At 40.8% G+C, this 21,022-nt stretch overlaps 2 protein-coding genes across 4 annotated transcripts in view; one reads left to right on the top strand and one right to left on the bottom strand.

The window, feature by feature from the left end:
• The window catches only part of dnajc17 (DnaJ (Hsp40) homolog, subfamily C, member 17), a 196,894-nt gene that overhangs the window by 129,923 nt on the left and 45,949 nt on the right, over nucleotides 1-21,022 (bottom strand). For all 3 annotated transcript variants that reach the window (XM_028821746.2, XM_028821748.2, XM_028821747.2), the window contains exon 2: nucleotides 10,764-10,833. In XM_028821746.2, coding sequence (XP_028677579.1) covers nucleotides 10,764-10,833 — 70 coding nt within the window. The remainder of the gene's footprint in view (nucleotides 1-10,763; nucleotides 10,834-21,022) is intronic.
• Nucleotides 13,330-14,941, top strand: LOC127526042 (zinc finger BED domain-containing protein 4-like). The gene is made up of 2 exons (XM_051920009.1): nucleotides 13,330-13,995; nucleotides 14,252-14,941. Exons 1-2 carry the CDS (start codon nucleotides 13,334-13,336, stop codon nucleotides 14,754-14,756), a joined length of 1,167 nt encoding a protein of 388 aa, XP_051775969.1. The 5' UTR covers nucleotides 13,330-13,333; the 3' UTR covers nucleotides 14,757-14,941.

Here is a 21,022-nt window from a genome sequence, read left to right as displayed (position 1 = left end):
CAGGGAGGACCAGGACACAAACTCAGGTTTCCTTACTGCAGGCTAGCATCGCTACCACTGTGCTGCCCTAGGATTATATCAGTTATGCACATTTCCAAATTGGAATGACGTACTCAATATCCCTAAGAAAAACTTAAATTGTCACTTATCGTAAAGACACTCCAGTAATAGCGCTTATTGATAATACACAAAAGTAAACACATAATCCAGACATGTAATGATGCAGAACAAGAAACTAGAAGATCAGAAGCCCAAGCCAGGATTACTCCTTCAGATTTACAATCCATTTAAGTGGTGATGCACTGACTAAAGTAACAAGATATATTAAGCTGGTTTTGCAGGTACCCATCTACTTACTTAAACACATAAATAACTTAAAGAAAGAAAAACTCTTGGTCCTGAAAACCTAGACGGGGATGAAGTCAGGTGGTTGTTAAATTTGGACTGGGTGCAATTACACTACGTCTTTTCCTGTTATCTCTGCAGACCAGCTGCAGGAAAACCTGTCTGACTCATCGCTGAAGATGTAATTTCCGGTTTCGGCACCCAGGCTGGCGCCACTTCCAGTTCCAGCACTTATGAGGACTCCAAAAGAAGATTGCTTCCGGTTCTCCTATGTCACTTCTGGTTTTATCAGTTAAAACCGCCATCTTTCCAAACCTCAAACAGTTCATGTCTAGACTCCAACAGAGACATTTCTGTCTAAAACCAAACCCATTGCAGTCAGGGGTAATATACGGGTGGCTGTCCCAAACCTTTTTAAGTGTGTCGAGTGTGATCTTTCACACCATCTATGAAGCAGGTACACATGGATAGACACATCCACACTTATCCTTAATCATCTTAAAAATTAACACCATCGGTGAACCATTTGGAAGATAGCTGAAGTGTGCTATAGTTATTTTAGGTCATTCAGTATTATTGACAGACTGGGAAATAATGTACAAGTCACACAAGGATGATATCCAATAACACCATCATATCATCACAGACTATATTAACGTCTGTGTCAACACAGACCTTCAAGAGAAAGGTCCTGGACTATATTAGACTTCCCGCCAAAAACCACTTGTACCCACTGAAGTTTCCCTTTTGGACCAAGATTAGATTGGAAGATGCAATTGTCCGTTTACTCCACAAGGCTGGGCAAAGCTGGCAGCACTGTGAGGATTATGTTTTTTGATTTCTCTAGTGCCTTCAGTACCATTCAACCATTTGGGTTAACGGGTAAGCCTATGGAGACCTGGATAACAAAAGGCTGTCAGGCACACTGCAGTTTGTGAGCCTTCAACACTTTGTTTCTGATATGGATCTAAGCAACACTGGAGCACTACAAAGAAAGGTCCTTCCTCCTTTTCTTTTCACCCTATATACCTTGGAATATAAACAAAACACCAGGACATGTCACTTGCAGATGATTCTACACTAATGGGATATATTGAGAGATACTGTATGATAGGAGTCAGGTGGAGAACTTTGAGAATTATCTGGAACTCTAATCAGCAAAAATAAGAAACTGCTTATTGTAAGCTTATTGCTTACATCAATGACAGGCTAGACTGGTCTAGTTACAAATAGGATTTACAGACGAAAGGGAAGAGTGGACTCTTTTTCTAAAGAGACTACACTCCTTCAATGTGGGTAGCAACATCCTTGATGTGTTCTAAAACTCTATGATGGCCAGTGTGTTGTGCTGTCCCATTAACTTGAGTTCAAGAAAGGCTCACTAAGTCAACAAGTTAATTCAGAAGGCAGGCTCAGTGATGGGACACCTTCTAGATATGTTGGCAGAAGTAGTGAGGGAAAGAAGACAAAAATTGCACATTCCCCTGCTGACACACCAGCATGGACTTCAAATTATTCAGCAAAAGTGTGTCAAGAAACACTACCGGGGATCCTTCACACATACTAGTTAAATACTCATTTTGCTTATCAAAAGGATATATTTGAAACACGCTTACTGGATGCATCCACTGAACTGTGGAAAAAAAAGAAAAAACTGGAAATGTTTTCCTTGGTTTGTATTAACTAAGCTTCTGTAAAAAGCAAAATTTCTCTTCTGGGACAAATAATGCATAGTAATCCCTCGCTACTTTGCGGTTCACTTTTCGCGGATTCACGACTTTGCGGATTTTACATGTAAGCATATCTAAATATATAATGCGGATTTTTCGCTGCTTCGTGGGTTTCTGCGGACAATGGGTCTTTTTACTTCTGGTACTTGCTTCCTCAATTGGTTTGCCCAGTTGATTTCATACAAGAGATGCTATTGGCAGATGGCTGAGAAGCTACCCAATCAGAGCACGCAGTTAAGTTCCTGTGTGCTGCTGATTGGCTCAGCGACGGAGTGCTGCATTAACCAGGAAGTCTCATCTCACTCATTCAGCATTAACGTGCTCCTGCTTCAGGGGCCGTGTCCAAGCGCCAACAGAAGATGCAAATGATTGCAGAAAAGGTAAAAGTTTTGGATATGTTGAAGGAAGGGAACAGCTACACCGCTGCAGGACACCATTACAGCATCAATGAGTCCACGATTCTTTTTATTTAAAAAGGAGGAAAAGCATATAAGATCTACGGCCGCAGTGTCCTTTAACCAGGGCACAAAACGAGTTGCAAGTGGACATGATAAGGCAGTAATCTGGATGGAATCTGCTTTAGAAATCTTTGCAACAAGGTCGACAATGTCATGACTGCCTACAAGCTGCTCTTCGACCGGAAAAAGAAGCAGTGGCAGCAACTGCCGATCACAATGTTTTTGCAGCCTCGCAAAAAACAGCCAGTTCCTACTACTACTACTACTACTACTACTACACCTTTGGAAACCGTGGAGGAGGTGCCCCAGGAAATGGCACCGCCGTCTGAAGAGACATTAAATACAGTCATCGGCTGCGCAGTAAAAGTCATCATCACCTTCATAGTCATCATTTTTACTGTGCAACATATTCATCACCATCATCACGTCATATAGCTACATGTACTTCGCTATACAGTAAGTGTAAACTTATCTACCGATTTCATATTGCTTAGCAGTTATCCCTGTTATTAACAGAGTAAAGGGTGGGTTGTAAACAATAGAGGGAGGGTTTAAAAACGTCCAAATACACGTTAAATAATTAAATAAATATGGTGTCCCTACTTCGCGAAAATTAGTTATCGCGGTCGGCCTTGGAACCTATCTCCCGCGATAAGTGAGGGATTACTGTACTGTCTATCTACAACCCCAAATCAAAAACGTTACAGTATGGAAAATGCAACTAAAAAAAACAAAGTGATTCTTAAATTTACCTTGACTCTTATTTCATTGCAGACAGTATGAACCAAAGATATTTCATATTTTGTCTGTCAACCTCATTTCATTTGTTAATTTACATTCATTTCTGCATTTCAGGCCTGCAACACATTCCAAAAAAAGTTGGGATGGGGTAAATCAGGGCCAGTAATGGGGTAAAATATTGAAATAACGTTGTGATTTCAAACAGGTGATGTCAACAGTCGACTGTAGTCATACTTCGATACTGTAATATAGACACGATATAGCGCCTGACCCGGCACAGACTGACGCAGAGGCACGTACTTAAACAAAGCACACTTTTATTTTTCTTCAGCCGTGGGGCACGCATTCCCCGTGTCCCACAGGCCCAACACAGTCCCAAAACACTCACAAATATTATCACAACACTCTTCTCTTCTTCACCACCACTCCTCCTCAGGCTTAGTCCTCCTCCTCCCGACTCTGGCTCTCTCGAGTGGTGGTGGCTGGCCTTTTTTATACCCCACCTGGAAGTATTCCAGGTGCTTGATCACCTGGGCCTAATTGCATTTCCGGGTGGGGCTGAGGAATTGACCAGCCGGGCTGCAAAGTCCATGCAGCTCCCCCTGGCGGCCATCCAAGCCCCCAACCAGGCTGTGGAGGACTCCATGTCCCATGGAGCCATGCACCAGGTTGGGGAATCATCGTCCGCCAGGGAGGCTGCCACCAAGCGTCCCGGGGGAGGTATTGAGCTGCCCACGGTGGCTCCCCCGGAACAGATGCAGCAGGGGCATCCCTGCCGGGCATGGGACCCGGCTGTCCTTTACAATACAAAAGCGGTATCCACGAAAGGCTGAATCAAAGATCTCCAGTTCGCCAACCAATGTATGAAAAAATTATTGCAATGTTTAAAAACAATGTTCCTCAAAAAAAGACTGAAAGGAATTTGCATATTTCTCTTTCTACAGTGCATAATATCATTTAATGATTGAAGGAAACTTGAGAAATTTCAGTGTGTAAAAGGCAAGGGTGCAAGCCTAAGGCCAGATTTATACTTCATGCAACGCAACGCATGCTGCACCGGACACTCCTGCTACGCAAGTGTTGTACTGTTTATACTTGCTCATGTACTTTACGTAAATCTGGAGGAATCCACCAGGTGGCAGTGCGAGACATTATCACGGTGAGAACATGTTCGGCTTCTCTGCGTTGTGAATTGCCTAGAACAGTGGTCCCCAACCTTTTTTGACAGCAAGGACCACTTTTATTAGATGCAAATTTTTCCACGGACCGGTCGGGGAGTTGGGGGGGGGCAGTTTTATACACAATTTACATAACATTTCTATTATTATTATTAAAGTTATTAAGCAGTTCGCATACGTTTGCAATCTGAGATTTTTCTTCTTTTTTTGCATATAACAAAGACATATGCTTTACATTTGCCAATCCAACAGATTGCACATCACAAACATTAACACTGCAATCTTTTTTTCGTGTCTGCCGTTTCTATAGGAGGGTGACAATGAGTTAAATTCCAATGGATGTTTTTCAAATGTTGACAAGCAATAAGCAAAAGGAATCAATGAAAACCACAGACAACAAAAACAGCAAAAAAAAAAAAAACAGTACGAGGAAAGTTCGAAGAAAGATTTTTTTACAATGTTTCTGTTTGGGGATCGTTGTGCAAACGTGAACAACTGAGCTGCGACCACAGATCTAACTGCACTGTGGATGATTCGTTCAAGCATTTCAAGGTCACTTCATTGTAATGAAAGCATCTGTTGAATGTACTTCGTAGTAACGTGATTTCTACAGACTCATGTCATATGGGGAAACTGTCGGGACCATAAAAATACTTTGTTGTAATAGTCTCTCACCTCGGTCTCTCTCCTCTCTCTGCACCGCTACAAAGCCCCGCCTGCCAAACGTTCTGAAAAGTCTGAGTGAGTCGCTGTTGCCGGAAGTTCTCTCGCGGCCCGGCTGTCAGACGGCTTCGGACCGGTAGTGGGCCGCGGACCGGGGGTTGGGGACCCCTGGCCTAGAACACCCATTAAATTCCGATGGCACCTTACTGCAATATCTCTGAAAAGGATGTTTAATGATTAAATCCAGGGATGTGTCCATTCCAGCAAGCATTGGGCACGAGTGAGAAACAATCCCTAGACGAAGCCTTGGCTCATCGCAAGCTGAATACAAGCACACACCTACACTACCGTAATTTTAGCGGCACCAAATCCCCAAATCTGCATATCTTTGAAAGGAAACTGGAGCACACTGAGGAAACCCAGCAGGAAAACATGTAAACTCTAGGCAGGGAATATCAGCGACGTGACTCCCTTTAAGACAGCAGCGCTAACGCTCCGCCACTGTGTCACCACCATGTGTGAAATTATTAACAGTATTCATTATTTAAACGAAATTACCGATTTATCTGTAAAATGTAATATACATACTTTAATGCTTTTCATCATGAAAGTGATATCAAGTATAAATCTAAGGATTCTAAATGTGCAGAGAGTTGGAATATCATACATTTAATGTGCTCAATGTGGCGATCTATTGCTGAGGATTCGCTGCTGTCAGCAGCAGAGGAAGCCCTAGAAAAAAAGACGGCACAGAAGATGGTATGTGAGAGTTTTAAAACTTATCGTGTCATTACGATAGGGAATATGCGACGCTTGAATATAAAAGCACCACGAATACATCTGTATGTCGGCATTTTGCTTCACCACATCGAACCATTTTTCAAATATCGAAGCGTGCACACCGATCTCGTAGGATCCACAAATCGGCTTTCTGTCACATGTAGATAATAAACAGAGACTCTGACATCACATTCCACCTTTTAGCACACTGTGCCCCCCAACTTTTTGCTGGAACTGCAACTCGCACACGCATCGCGTTAACTTCTGAGGACCTGCTCAGAGGACGCATCAAATGAATGCTCAGAACGCATGGCAGCCATGATGCAGGCGCATATGCGTTCTAAGCGTGAGGTTTAAACGAGCCCTAAGCTGAACACCTGTGATCTCCGATCCCTCAGATGGCACGGCATCAAGAACCATCACTCATCAATAGGTGATATAAACACAGGGGTGTGGACTTTGGCAAACCTTTGTCAAGCACTACAATATGGAGTTACATTCAAAAATGCCACTTCAAACTTTACTGTGGAAAAAAGAAGCCCTATGTTAATCATGTCCTGAAGCAGCATTGACTTCTCTGAACTCCTAGGCATCTGGGATAGACCATTACACAGTGAAAATACATATTGTGGTCAGACTAATCTTTTTTGGAAGAAATGCACACTGTGTGCTCTGGACCAAACTGGAGGGGCACCAATGTATTGGGGAGGCATATAAGTAGGCTAGTTGAGGGCTGTTTATACTAGGGAATGGGGGGCAGGGAGTTTAGGACAGGCCAGGTTTAGAATTATATGTGGAGGAGCATACAATGGTGTAGAAATAAAAATGTGTAGTAATGTAAATTGTAACCCAACATTTAAATGTAGAAGTAACAACACATTAAAAATTTCTTGCCTTAATGCTAGAAGTACCAAAAATGAGGCAACCGAGTACGAGCTATAGGTAGCTGAACATAATTATGAAATTTAAATGCAAGTCCTCTTCGGTTGGTAGATTAGACCCATCTTAGTGAGGACATGTGCCTTCGCCTGGAAAGCATTAGGGAAAGAAGTCTTAGTTTAGGAGTGTATTATAGACTGCCCAATGCAGACAGTAATTTCAACACACATCTTTTTAGTTATATTAAAAAGGCAAGTTTACAAGGGGATATTATAGTCATGGGGGACTTTAATTATCCAAATATTAACCAGGATAATCTTACAAATGGAGCAGCACAAGAGCAGGAGTTTGTAGAAGTAATCAGTGACTGTTTATTAATGCAGTATGTTAAAGCACCAACGCAGTGTGAAGCCTGTCTGGATTTAGTATTTTCTAATAATCAAAATAGAATTAAGGTTGTAGAACTGATTGAACTACTAGGGTCAAGTACCATAATTAATACAATTCTCAGTGTTTTTTAAGAGTGCAGATGTAAAGACTAAAATTGTTAAGATGAACTTTGGTTGTGCAAATTTTGAGCAGATGTGGCCAAGTCTTAGTAGGATAGACTGGGATAAGCTTTTAAGTATGGAGACAGTTGAGGAGAAGTGGAACAGGTTTAAAAGTGTTTTACATGTAATGCAGGACAGGTACATACCTAAATTTAGAATTAATAGGAAATGTAAAAAAAAAATCCACAGTGGGTTAATAAAGATTTCAAAAAGAAGCTGCAAAGGAAAAAAATGCTTTATAAGGCATATAAGGCTAATAAATCTAAAGTGAATCGTACGGCACATGAGAACATAAGGGCAACCATTAAATATGATATTAGGGAAGCTAAAAGACAGTTGGAGAGGAATATAGCAGATATGGTGAAAGACGACCCTAACAGATTCTTTCAGTATTTTAGTACTAAAAGAACAGTTAAGGAGGAGGTGAAGTGCATCAGAAACAGTAAAAGGGAATTAAAAGATACAAACAGTGAAAAACCAGATGCCCTAAACATACATTTTTCTGAGGTCTTAACAAGTGAGGAAGTAGATAACCTCCCAGCGGTAAATGGGACTACTAATGATGTACTGATGGATTTGGAAATTGTAGAGGGAGAAGCACTGCTCAGATTAAATAGGCTGAAATCAAACAAATCATCAGGAACAGATAATATTTACCCTTGAGTTCTTAAGAAAGTAAGCGAGTACATATATAAACCCTCGATGCATATTTTTAGGAAGTCACTGCGCACTGGGGAGATTCCAAAGGACTGGAAAAAGACAAATATTATCCAGTTATATAAAAAAGGTGACCGGGCAGATCCAAGCAACTATAATCCAGTAAGCCTAATATGCATCACAGGAAAATTAATGAAAGGAATTATTAAAGATAAGATTGAGCAGCACAAGGTAAGGACAGGAGTTTTTCTGAACAGTCAGCATGGGTTCAGAAGAGGGATGTCATGTTTTAATATCAAGTTCTTGGGTATCCATATCACATCGGATCAGACCTGGTCTTTGAACACATCTCACCTTGTAAAAAAGGCCCAACAAAGACTCTTCTTCCTCAGGAAGATGACACGTGCTGGATTCTCCTCTCGGCTGCTAACAAACTTCTACAGATCTGCTATAGAAAGCATTCTCTGTCACAGTATGACAGTGTGGTACGGCAGCTGCACAGCACAGGACAAGAAGGACTTGGCACAGGTGGTGAGAACAGGACAGAGGATCGTGGGAAGTCCTCTCTTAGATCTGGTGCAGAAGAGAGCCAAATGTAAAGCTGCGGATCTCACCCATCCAGGAAATGTACTGTTTGTACCACTGCCTTCGGGAAAACAGTACAGAAACATAAAAACACGTACCAGCAGACTGAAAGACGGCTTTTTCCCCAAAGCTGAGAAGTCCATCTGTCCCTGCTGATACACACACATACATCTACCCCTAACCTGCCCCCCTGTAGACATGCACACGCACACACTCGTATTCCTCCCCTGCAGACCCACTCACACAGATCACTGGCCTCTGCAGGTGTACTACCTCAGGAAAAGTCTGGGCTTGATGTTTTATTGCTGCTGTCTTTTATACTTTAAATTCAAAGAGAAAGGCGACTTCAACCGACATCCAACCCCAACATCGTGGCAGGCGGCGGATTTACGGCTGCAAAAATTCAAAGAGAAAGGCGTCTTCGATTAAAGCTCTAGAGGCCTGAAAGGCGATATCGACTACAACTCGAGGCCTAATTACGCATTCTGATTCAATTACGCATTCATTCAATACACCTATATCAGGTTTGTGGTGCTTATACTTATTACTATTTCACTCGTGCCCGTTTCATCTTACGTTGTCGAAACGGCCTCTTTGTCTACCGTTTCGAAACTATTCATTGTTTTTTTTTATGGCACGCGTAACTTCTTTAAGTTCTTGAACTGGTGTATGACAGGGTCATCTCAATGCTTCAATGCTATATCAAGTTATAGTGAGAAAAACGTATAGACTGTGGCTTGAATTTATTAATTTAAAAATATCCATAACATTTGTCTGCAGTGCTCAAAAAGGCAACACCTTCTAATACTACAGTTCTACTTGAAGATTTCAGTGCTTAAATGGGAATTAAGAATATGTCTGTCGTGATTAGAAAGAGTGGTCCAAGCTGACGTTAATTAAGAAAAGCAATGGATTGTTATTGTGATAATCATGGACTTTCCATAACTAATCCTATATTTAATAATATTTGACACTATTAACTAGACACTTGCTCAAAGAGAACAGGTGGTGAGCTAGCTCAGGTAAATGAAATGACAGCTTAACAGACCCAGGAAGTGCATGGTGCATGTGCTTGGTACCTTTCATGACAACAGTTTCCACACCCACCAGCAGACACCAAACATGAGCGAAACTGCCAGATTTAAGGCTATGCCCAAACAACTAAGTTATCATTTAAAATAGTACACATTAGTCTCTGTTTTTGTCTTTCGTCCACACTACCCCTGACATTTTAACCTCCAAACAAAGACTTTTGAAAATGCTCTCCAGAGCTGAATATTTCTAAAAACACCAGGTCAGCATGGCAGTGTGGATAAGTAAAAACAGAGACTCTTGCATACACATGCTATTATCTAACTCTGATCTGATTCTTGCTTATTATGTGGTTCTCCTCTGATTGGAAGGTGATGGATAGTGCTCCTTGTAGCCCTGTAAAATGTCACTATAGTGGCATTAACAAGACTTCCAGTCTGTTTCCTTGTTTTCTGTTACTCTCCACAACAATTCCTCATCGTAAGTCTTAATAAAACATCCTTTTTATATTTGTCACAGGGTGTAAATGCAAGTTGCAAATAATGTCCAGGGTAAAGGATACTTATTCTTCTTTTTTCCACTGATGCATACATGCCCTGCATAGGCAAATTTTTACATCATGTGCATTTTCTGTTTCATTTTAGCGTGAGGGGAGAAAATTTTGCAAACAATGTGAAAACTCAAGTATGGATGGAGACTGTGTTTATTTAAAACTCTATTTTATTAGTAAGGACATAGCTTAAAAAAATATGGTTTCTGTGCATTAGTAGTAAAAGGGTCTCTGAATCTGACTACAAGGTAAGGGCAGACTCTGGTTCATGTCCTCCCAGATAGGTGGACAACAAAGAACGTATGTTATGTGGCGGTGTCCAATGTGAAGGACCAATGTTTTTATTAAACATAACCTAAAATTTATGAACTTTGTGAAATCCTTTCCACTACAAATTTTTACCTTATCTTTACTAATGAATTTGTTTAGAAAAACAGTTTTCTGTTGTTTAGTTTATGTTTACTATATTCTAAGATTCACTGTCCACATTACATATCTTTAATCGCTTCAAAGAGATATCTTTTGTTTTCTATCAAGTTATGCTTTATTCGTAATTTACACCAACACTCCATTAAACTTGTAACATTTAACAAATGTAAAGCATCTTTTCTTACCAGCTTTGGGGTTATCTGGGTTCTTGTCTGGATGGCATGTCAAAGCCTTTAGTCTGTATGCTCTTTTAATCTTCAGGAAGGTTAGGAAGGGTTATAGTTGAGAGGGAGTGAAAGAGAGAGAAAGACAAAGTAAAAAGTATGTAAAACACATTTTAATAAATTGTTTAATTTTTACTGTGCTTTATTATGTAGTCAGCATATAAGAATTGTCACAACAATGTTTAACAGTGTTTGTTTTCTTCTTGTTTAATCAGCATTGTTGAATTACTGTTTGCTGCAATTCTGGAAAGAACAAGGGTTATTTTTTGGTAGCCATTTTTGTCCCCAACCACTGACAGTTAACAATTACCATCAGAGTGTAATACAGTAATCCCTCCTCCATCGCGGGGGTTGCGTTCCAGAGCCACCCGCGAAATAGGAAAATCCGCGAAGTAGAAACCATATGTTTATATGGTTATTTTTAGAATGTCATGCTTGGGTCACAGATTTGCGCAGAAACACAGGAGGTTGTAGAGAGACAGGAACGTTATTCAAACACTGCAAACAAACATTTGTCTCTTTTTCAAAAGTTTAAACTGTGCTCCATGACAAGACAGAGATGACAGTTCTGTCTCACAATTAAAAGAATGCAAACATATCTTCCTTTTCAAAGGAGTGCAAAGCAAGCAGTCAAAAAAAAAATCAATAGGGCTTTTTGGCTTTTAAGTATGCGAAGCACCGCCGGTACAAAGCTGTTGAAGGCGGCAGCTCACACCCCCTCCGTCAGGAGCAGGAAGAGAGAGCCACAGAAAAACAAAGTCAAAAATCAATACGTGCCCTTTGAGCTTTTAAGTATGCGAAGCACCGTGCAGCATGTCCTTCAGGAAGCAGCTGCACACAGCCGCCCTGCTCACACCCCCCTACGTCAGCGCAAGAGAGAGAGAGAAAGTAAGTTGGGTAGCTTCTCAGCCATCTGCCAATAGCGTCCCTTGTATGAAATCAACTGGGCAAACCAACTGAGGAAGCATGTACCAGAAATTAAAAGACCCATTGTCCGCAGAAACCCGCGAAGCAGCGAAAAATCCGCGATATATATTTAAATATGCTTACATATAAAATCCGCGATGGAGTGAAGCCGCGAAAGGCGAAGCGCGATATAGCGAGGGATCACTGTATTATTAAATTAAAGAAAAAAAGGTAATCCTTTCATTCATTGACCCTACACATTCTAATTCAGAGTTGCAGTTAACAACTAGACAGAAGACAGGTACCAACTCTGGATACTTCTTAACAGGAACAATTATGTACAGTATATACATCTAGGTCCATATGTATTTGAACAATGATAAAATTATTGTTATTTTAAAAATTTTACTAAACAAATATTGGAACTGAACCTATATAATGAATCTGGATTGAAAGTGCAGACTGGCACCTTTAATTGAAAGTATTTACATTCAAATAGGGTTTACGAATTATAGCACTTTCTATACTACAGTGGGGGACAATATGTATTTGATCCCCTGCTGAATTTGTAAGTTTGCTCACTTACAAAGAAATGACCAGTCTCTAATTTTTATGGTAGTTTCACTTTAATGGAGACAGAATATCCACCAAAAATCCATAAAAAATCCATTACATAAAAGTTATAAACTACACGAGAGGAGCTTGTTAATGATGTGAACGCAGTTGGGACCACAGTCGCCAAGAACACCATTGGTAACACACTATGCCATAATTAGGGATGCACCGATACCGGTATCTGGTATGGGCCTCGATACCACATTTTCTAAAGTACTCGTACTCGTTAAAAGTCCCCTGATACCGGGGACCGATACCACGGTCTGAGAAATGTCTAGGTTTGAGCGGCGTGTAAGGGGTTAATCACAGGCGCCGAGTGCCTGCCCCCAGGCCCCGGCTGCAGCTCAGAGCGGGGAGAAGGCAAGGCGAGGCGAGACATGTCAGCCGTGTGGAACTATTTCAAAGTGAATGAAGACGACAAAACAAAGGCGGACTGCAAATTGTGCTCAGCGAAATTGTCCAGAGGAGGCTCAAAAGGTAGCGCATTTAACACAAGTAATTTAATCAAGCACCTAAAATCCCAACACGACAACGAGTACAAAGAGTTTACCCACGCTTCTAAACCAACACAACCCACGCTGCAGCAAACTCTTGCAAGACGAGAGAAAATGTCCAGAGACAATCCACGTGCTGTGAAAATAACACAGGCAATTATCGAGTACATTGCATTGAGTGACCAGCCACTCTCGGAGGTAGAAAATGTGGGATTCCTGTGTCTCCTCCATGTTCTGGAGCCCAGATATGATGTCCCAAGCCGCAGCTACATGACTGACACGGAGCTGCCTAAACTACACGACTCCGTGAAAAAACATATCCACAGCCTACTGCAAGCCTCCTCTGCGTTTAGTTTCACCACGGATATTTGGACAAGCAGTGTTAGCCCCATGTCGCTAATTAGCCTAACCTCCCAGTGGATAGACGAGAGTTTCACGCCGCAACGAGCCATATTACATGCGAAACAATTCCGCGGCTCGCACACCAGCCAGGCTATACCGCATGTGTTTGAGGAAATGCTCCAGACATGGGGTATACCTAAAACATCAGTACATGTTGTGCTTCGTGACAATGCCAAAAACATGATTAAAGCCATGAATGACGCAGGGCTCCCAAGTCTGCCGTGTGTTGCGCACACGCTCCAACTGGCTGTTCACGAGGGCTTATTAGCACAAAGGAGCATAGCTGATGCTATAGCAGTGGGGCGGAAAATAGTTGGGCATTTTAAACATTCCGCCTTAGCCTACTCCCGCCTCGAGGACATTCAGGGACAGCTCAACCAGCCAATAAAGAGACTGCAGCAGGACGTACAGACGCGCTGGAACAGCACGTATTACATGCTCCAGTCCCTCATTGAGCAAAAGCGAGTGCTGGGGGTGTATGTGTCCGAGCATGAACTCCCTGACTATCTCACCGCTCACCAATGGGCTCTTATGGAGAAGACTGTTGCCATCCTCTCCCCCTTTGAGGAACTAACAAAAAAAGTGAGCAGCTACGACGCACTAGCCTCTGATGTCATCCCAGCTGTGACTGTGCTAGTGAGACTTCTAAACAGAGAAACAGACGAGGACCACGGCGTCAAGACAATGAAAGCAACCTTACTGGCAGCTGTCAAGAAGCGCTTCAGTGACGTCGAGACCAACCCACTGTACTTCATCTCCACCATACTTGACCCAAGGTAAAGTCTGTGTGCTATAGGTATTCAATGATAAACTACAGTACTAAATGTAAGATTAATTTCCATCTGAAATATTATATTATATTTTTGTAACTAAAATACACAAATACAAATGTATGCAATATATATAATATGAAATATATTTCCCTTATTACTACCAGAAAGCCAAATGGCTGGCATTTGTGACAGTGGTTTAGGGGAAACTAAAATCAGTCCTATTTTTCCACATATTAATACATTCATGAATTTTGTTCAGGTATAAAGATCGCTTCTTCTCCAACAACACTGCTCCGGAGGCCAAGCTGCACCTGAAGCAGGAGCTGCAGATGATGTCCAGAGCTGAGGCAGAGGGGAGTCGGGCAGAAGCTGCAGAACCCCCTGCTAAACTGTTCCTCAAGGCCCAGGCCAGCACTAGCAGCAGTCTGGACACTGTATTTGAAGAAATCGCTAAGGAGCAGCCCCAGGCAGCACAGCCGCTGGCAGCAGGTGCTGCCATTGAGCTCGACACATACCTCGGAGAGGCCCCAAGCCCTCGTGAAGACAGTCCTCTGAAGTACTGGGGTGTCAACAAAATCAGGTTCCCCACTTTGGCTAAAATGGCCCAGAAATACCTCTCAGCCCCATGTAGCAGTGTGGAAAGTGAAAGGCTTTTTAGCTCAGTGTCACACATTATAGATGAAAACAGAAACAGGCTGACTGCTGATAATGCAGAAAAGCTACGTTTCTTAAAAAAAAACCTGCCACTCACTTTTTCTAAATAGGCTCCATTAAGTGAGTCGTCTTAGACTTGATGTTAATACCTACCTCAGTTGCACTGACTGCCACAGTTCTATGTTGGTGGATGTTGTTAGTTTATTCAAATATTGTGCACTAAATAGCAAAGATGTTTATTAATGCCCCTTGTGTTGTCCAAAGCGGCAGAGTTTACAACAAACTGAAAAAAATACTTGAGTTACACTGTCACTGTTTAAATTTTTTTTTATAATTATTTATTCTGTAATATGTTGCATACAACATGCTTTTCATTTTAAATAAATGTTCTTAATTCCAAACTAGTCCCTTGTTTTTTTTGTTAAATTATATGACTAAAGCTGTTACCTGTAAATTTAAATCATGTTTTTATTAAGTACTCGGTATCGACGAGTACTGAAATGCAAGTACTCGTACTCGTTTTCCAAAAAAGTGGTATCGGTGCATCCCTAGCCATAATGGATTGAAATCTTGCAGCACCCGCAAGGTCCCCCTCCTCAAGAAAGCACATGTACAGGCCCGTATGTTCACTGGCAAACTTAAGACAAACAAGATCTTGCATGGTGCTCCAGACCGAGGGCGATTGATGGTCATTTTATATTTCTTCCATTTCTGAATAGTCACACCAACAGTTGTCATCTTTTCACAAACCTTCTTGCTGAAGGTCTTGTAACCCATTCCGTCCTTGCGCAGGTCAACAATCTTGTCCCTGATGTCCTTTGGTCAGCTCTTTGGTCTTGCCAATGGTGGTGGAGAGGTTGGAATGGAAGAAATTGATTCTGTGGACAGATGTGCTTTATACACACAAAGAGCTGAGATCAGGAGTATCTGTAATTGACTGATTGATTGATTGTAATCTGTGTGCCACGTAGGCACACAGCCAATCTGTGGCAGCCAGAATTCTGGGAGGGTTGTAGGGGATAAAATACTTATTTCACTCAATGACATGCAAATCAATTTATAACTTTTATTTAATGTGTTTTTTCTGGATTTTGGTTGATATTGTCTCTCTCCATTAAAATGAAACTACCATAAAAATGAGAAACTTCATTTCTTTGTAAGTGAGCAAACTTACAAATTCAGCAGGGGATCAAATACTTAATTCCCCACAGTATATGTCATACCTTCCTTATGAAGTGACCAAAAGTAAACAGACATTTGACTAACAAGCTGTTCCATGGCCAGGTGGGGTGGTTCCCTCACTGTTCCATTAACAATTAAGCAGGATAAAGGTCTGGAGTTGAATCAAAGTGTAGAAGTTGTATTTGGAGCTGTTGCTGTGAATTCTCAATTTGAGGTCCAAAGAACTGTCAATTCAAATAAACCAGGCCATCATTATGCAGGGAAAACAAAGCACATCCATCAGAGAGAGACAGCTGACACATTAGAAGTAACCAACAACAATATGGTATTTTCTTAAAAAGAAGGATCACACTGTTCAGCTCAGCAACACCAAAAGGTCTGGATGACCATGAAAGACAACTGTGATGGATGATAGCAGAATGTTTTCCTTGGTGAAAAAAAAGCCTTCACAACATCTGGCCAAGTCAAAGAACATTGTTCAGGAGGGTGGAATGTCATTGTCAACAATCAAGAGAAGACTTCATGAAAGTAAATAGAGAGGATTTACCACAAAGTGCAAAACACTGGTAAGCCTCAAAAACAGCAAGGCCAGATTAGACTTTGCCAGAAAACATCTATAAAAGGCGTCCTAGTTCTGGAACAATACGCTTTGGACAGATGAACCTAACATAAACATGTACCAGAATGATGAGATGAGTATGGACAAGGAAAGGCATGGTTCATGATCTGAAGCATAGCACATTGTTTTTGTCTTGGTAGAGAAATTTATTACTCTACTTTCCCCTTTTTTACTATTAATACGCAGCTTTTGTCAGAATGCCTCAAATCTCCCAGACTTACAACTCTTTATAAGGTATTGTACCATATAACTTCTCCCCACCTTCCCTTCTACATCTATAACCTCAGGCAATTAGATGCAGTAAAAGACAAGCAGGAGTTAAGTTACACTTTAAATAATGCATTATTGATAATATTCATAAAGAAAAACAATATGCAAAGTATATTTGAATATTGGCAACCATACAACCTGATAAATGGTGATATGTAGTTTCAGGTGGCACTCAGACTTGTTAGTTACTTAAAATGTCTCTAATTAAGGCATCATTTGTGGTCAGCTTTCTTCAGAGCAGGCTGCATGCCTGTCTTAATATGGCTGCCGAGCTGTGCTCTTCATTGTGTGGTCCTTTTCAGTTCATGGTATGTGATGGTCTTTCATCAGTTTGGTAAGAGAGAGAGAGAGCTGGGTAAAGCAAGCAAATTTATAGGTTTTCTGTCCAACTCTTAAAGCCAATAGGACATCATGATACTTAAAGGCTTCTGATACAAGCCAGTTCCAAACAGCCATACTTCAGACCAATGGGGCAGAAAACCTTCACACCTGCCCCCAAAACCATAAGTTAAGGTAAAGCTTGGCAGTTAGGCAGCCTGGCTTTCCTGTGGGGGTTGACTGAGAGTCCTGCAGAGAAACATTTACCAAACTTGTTTGGTAAACACCCTAGTACTCCAAACTTGTTTGAGGCACTTCCCCCAACCCTGTCGTAAAATTCAAAGAGACTCATTCCTAAAAAGGGGGAAGGGGTTCTTAAACCATCAAACCATTGCTGTTATCATCTATAATGTAACACTAATATTGCATTGCTTTGCCTAAGTTACAAATTAAGACATACAAAATATTTATCAACAACTTGTATGCAAAATTTTACATCACAACACACAATCTGTGAAACATGGCAGAGCAATGGCAATGGAACTTGGAAACATGGCAATTGAACTTGATCACTGTTCTATTACACTATCATGTTCTTATGAAGTTATGACTGCTGACAGAAGCTACTGAATGAATTCTAAAGAGTAAAGGGCTAAATCGTCTAGTTAGATTCAGCAAAATGCTGCAAAACTGACTGATCGGCTGGCTCTTCAACAGAACAGATGGACAATAACCCAAAACATACAGCAAAAGCAACCCAAGCACTTTTCTAGGCAAAAATATGGAATATTTCTTAATGGTGAGTCAATCACCTGACTGCAACATAAATGAACATGAATTTCACTAGCTGAAGACAACAAATAAGCAGCAACTGAAGACAGCTGCAGTGAAGGCCAGGCAAAGCATCACTAGCGCAGAAAGCCGGCATTTGGTATTTTCCATGGGTTCCAGACTTCAAGCAGTCATTGACTATAAAAGATTTACTTTTGAGGCCACGAAAATGGGGACCATGTACAGAAATGGCTTTTTAAAATATTTTTTAATCCTGAGAATTAAAGCTGAAAGTCTTTACTCAAATCAAATTTTGATTGTTTCATTTCAAATCCACTGTGGTGGCGTACAGAGCCAAAATTATGAAGGTTGTGGCATTGTCCAAATAACTACAGACCCAACTATACGCACAGAAATTCATAAATTCAGGGACAATTTGCAGTCACCAACCAGCTAACCTTGCATTTCTTTGAGATGGGGATGAGATATAAAAACATATACAACAATCACTTTCAAAATATGCCAAAGATATGATGTTCAAAGTAAGTTGTTATGTAAAGGACAGAATAAAGCAAAAATTAAGGAAACACCTTCAAACATAATACATTTTTAGAAAAGATTTAAAAAAAAAATCAAAATACATATACTAGGCATGTCGTATAATTACATATAGACACCACTGTTGATTACTACAAATGTTACAGTCATAGCATGTTAGTAAACCAGTAAAATATTTAAAGACGTGACATAAGAGACTAAAGGCATTCTTAAATTAAGGAAAACTGCAAACAAACAACTAAAATGACGTTATACTCAAAGAACGAGTCTCACCAGGCAATAACATGAATGCTGTGGCTTTTTTACTGCATGATTTCAACACTACTACATGATTTAATATAAGCCAGACAGATGGTGAAATCTTTTGGTCTGAGCGACAACCGCTACACATTATCCAAAAAGAGATAAATCAGCAGGCAACAGCGTGTAATTATTAATGTGAGGTTGAGGGTATTGCTTTGCTGCTCTGACCGACCAGATATTAATGAGTTAGGACTCTTAAATTTGACACCAAAAACAGCCTCAAGTAAATTAGCTCATGCTGCAAAAATATTACATTGTTAAGTGTAAGGTTAATTAGCCAATGATAACCAGACCCCTGCCTTGTTAAAGATCTCCAGTAAAGAATTAAATGGAGCATCATGCTGTAAACAGCACATTTATTACTTCTCTGATAATACTGAACCTTTGAGTTCAAGGAACAGTAATGAACCAAAGTGAAAGGGTACCCAAAGCCACATGGACGGTCTCATTGAGTATTTCTTCTACATCTGAAACATGCAGATTACATACTTGGCTGGTACAAAGTGGCCTAGTATAGGTATGTGCATAAATGTGTTCTGCAGTGGTCTTACATTGAGGGTGAGGTTGCAAGAATAGACTCTAACTCCCTATAATCATGTATTAGGAAGCATCACTTAACAAATTAAGTAATGGACACAAAGCAGCACAAAATAACTACATCTGATTGTGTTGGCCTAGTCAAAAGTGTAAACATCACTCCAAGGGGAAATTGTCTTTCCCCATGACCTTTGGGTAGTTCAGGGTCAGCCATCGTACAGTACCCCTACAGCAATGTCCAAGTTAAGAGCCCTTGCTCAAATTTCACTCATTGCCAGCTTAATCCACTGGCAATCATCCATCATCCATTCATTGAACTATTTTTGAATGCCACTTACCCAGTTCAAGGTCACAAGGTGCTGGTGCCTGTCCCATCTGAACTGGGGGTGACAATATCATAAAAAGAGACAAGACTTTTTAACTCTTTCAGGACGGATGTCGACTTTTGTCAGCAGGAGAGGTTGAGAGCAATAAGCAACTGCAAACAGTGACAAAACCCGCCATTACGTTTTAGTTCGACTCTCTTTGCTAGGAGAGTCCCATGCGCTTGCGGGAGCAGTGAAGGGGAAACAATGACAAAAATGGCATCAACATCAGGGGCCTCATGTATAACACCGTGCGTAGAACTCACACTATAACATGGTGTAAGCACAAAAGTGGGAATGTGCGTACGCACAGAAAAATCCAGATGCATAAATCCGTGTGTTCGCCGACTTCCACGTTCTTCTGCTACATAAATCCCGATCAGCGTGAAAAGTAACGCACATGCACGCGCCTGCTGCCCCACCCCAACTCCTCCCAGAATTACGCGTCTTTGAATATGCAAATCAATATAAATAGCCCTTAAGCTCAGCGTTCTGTGAAAAGACAATAGGAAAAGCACGGGGGAAAATAGAGGAATTTCAGCAAATACCAAGTGGAGGCAAGGAAAAACTTATTCGTTGACCTATTCGTTGGTTTAAACAGTGATATAATCAACAAAAGGAAGAGTGACATATAGTGTCGGAGAAACTCGAAAGCTCAAGTTCACAAAGTCGCACAGTGCCCGAAATAAAAAAGAACTTATCACATATCAAAGTCGCCGTGAAAAGGCGAGTTGTAGCCCACCGTCTGTGTGTCATATGAAAGTTTATTAGGGTACAGAGAAAAAAAAAATAGGCACACAGTGGGGAAAAAAGCTCGAAATGTCAACTTTAATCTCGGAATTTCCACTTTAATCACGTAGTTTATTTTGTCATTAAAGTAGAATATCATAAACTTCATCTTAAAATCGTTTAATTTAGTAGTTTCTTAAATCTCATCATAGCTAAAGTAGCACATTAAATACTTTGTTTTGTATTTGATCTTCTATGTGCTCTATGTGTGTGAATCACTACGTGCTTCTGGGCTTTCTCTAGCCTCCGACATGACACAAAATCCGTTACATCTATACTAATAAAAGGCAAAGCCCTCACTGACTCACTGACTGACTGACTGACTGACTGACTCATCACTAATTCTCCAACTTCCCGTGTAGGTAGAAGGCTGAAATTTGGCAGGCTCATTCCTTACAGCTTACTTACAAAAGTTAGGCAGGTTTCATTTCGAAATTCTACGCGTAATGGTCATAACTGGAACCTGTTTTTTGTCCATATACTCTAATGGAGGAGGCGGAGTCACGTATTGCGTCATCACGTATTACGCCTCCTACGTAATCACATGAACTGAAAATGAGGAAGAGATTTACAGCACAAGTCAAACGTGGGAACGAAGGTAAATGACGTTAATTGTTGACTGTCTTTTATTACTGTGTAATTGTTGAGTGTCTTTTAATACTGT

Source organism: Erpetoichthys calabaricus, chromosome 16 (assembly GCF_900747795.2).
Source record: "Erpetoichthys calabaricus chromosome 16, fErpCal1.3, whole genome shotgun sequence".
NCBI classification, from domain to species: domain Eukaryota; kingdom Metazoa; phylum Chordata; class Cladistia; order Polypteriformes; family Polypteridae; genus Erpetoichthys; species Erpetoichthys calabaricus.
The sequence above is the reverse complement of the archived record's forward strand: the minus strand, read 5'-3'. Positions and strand labels throughout refer to the sequence as shown.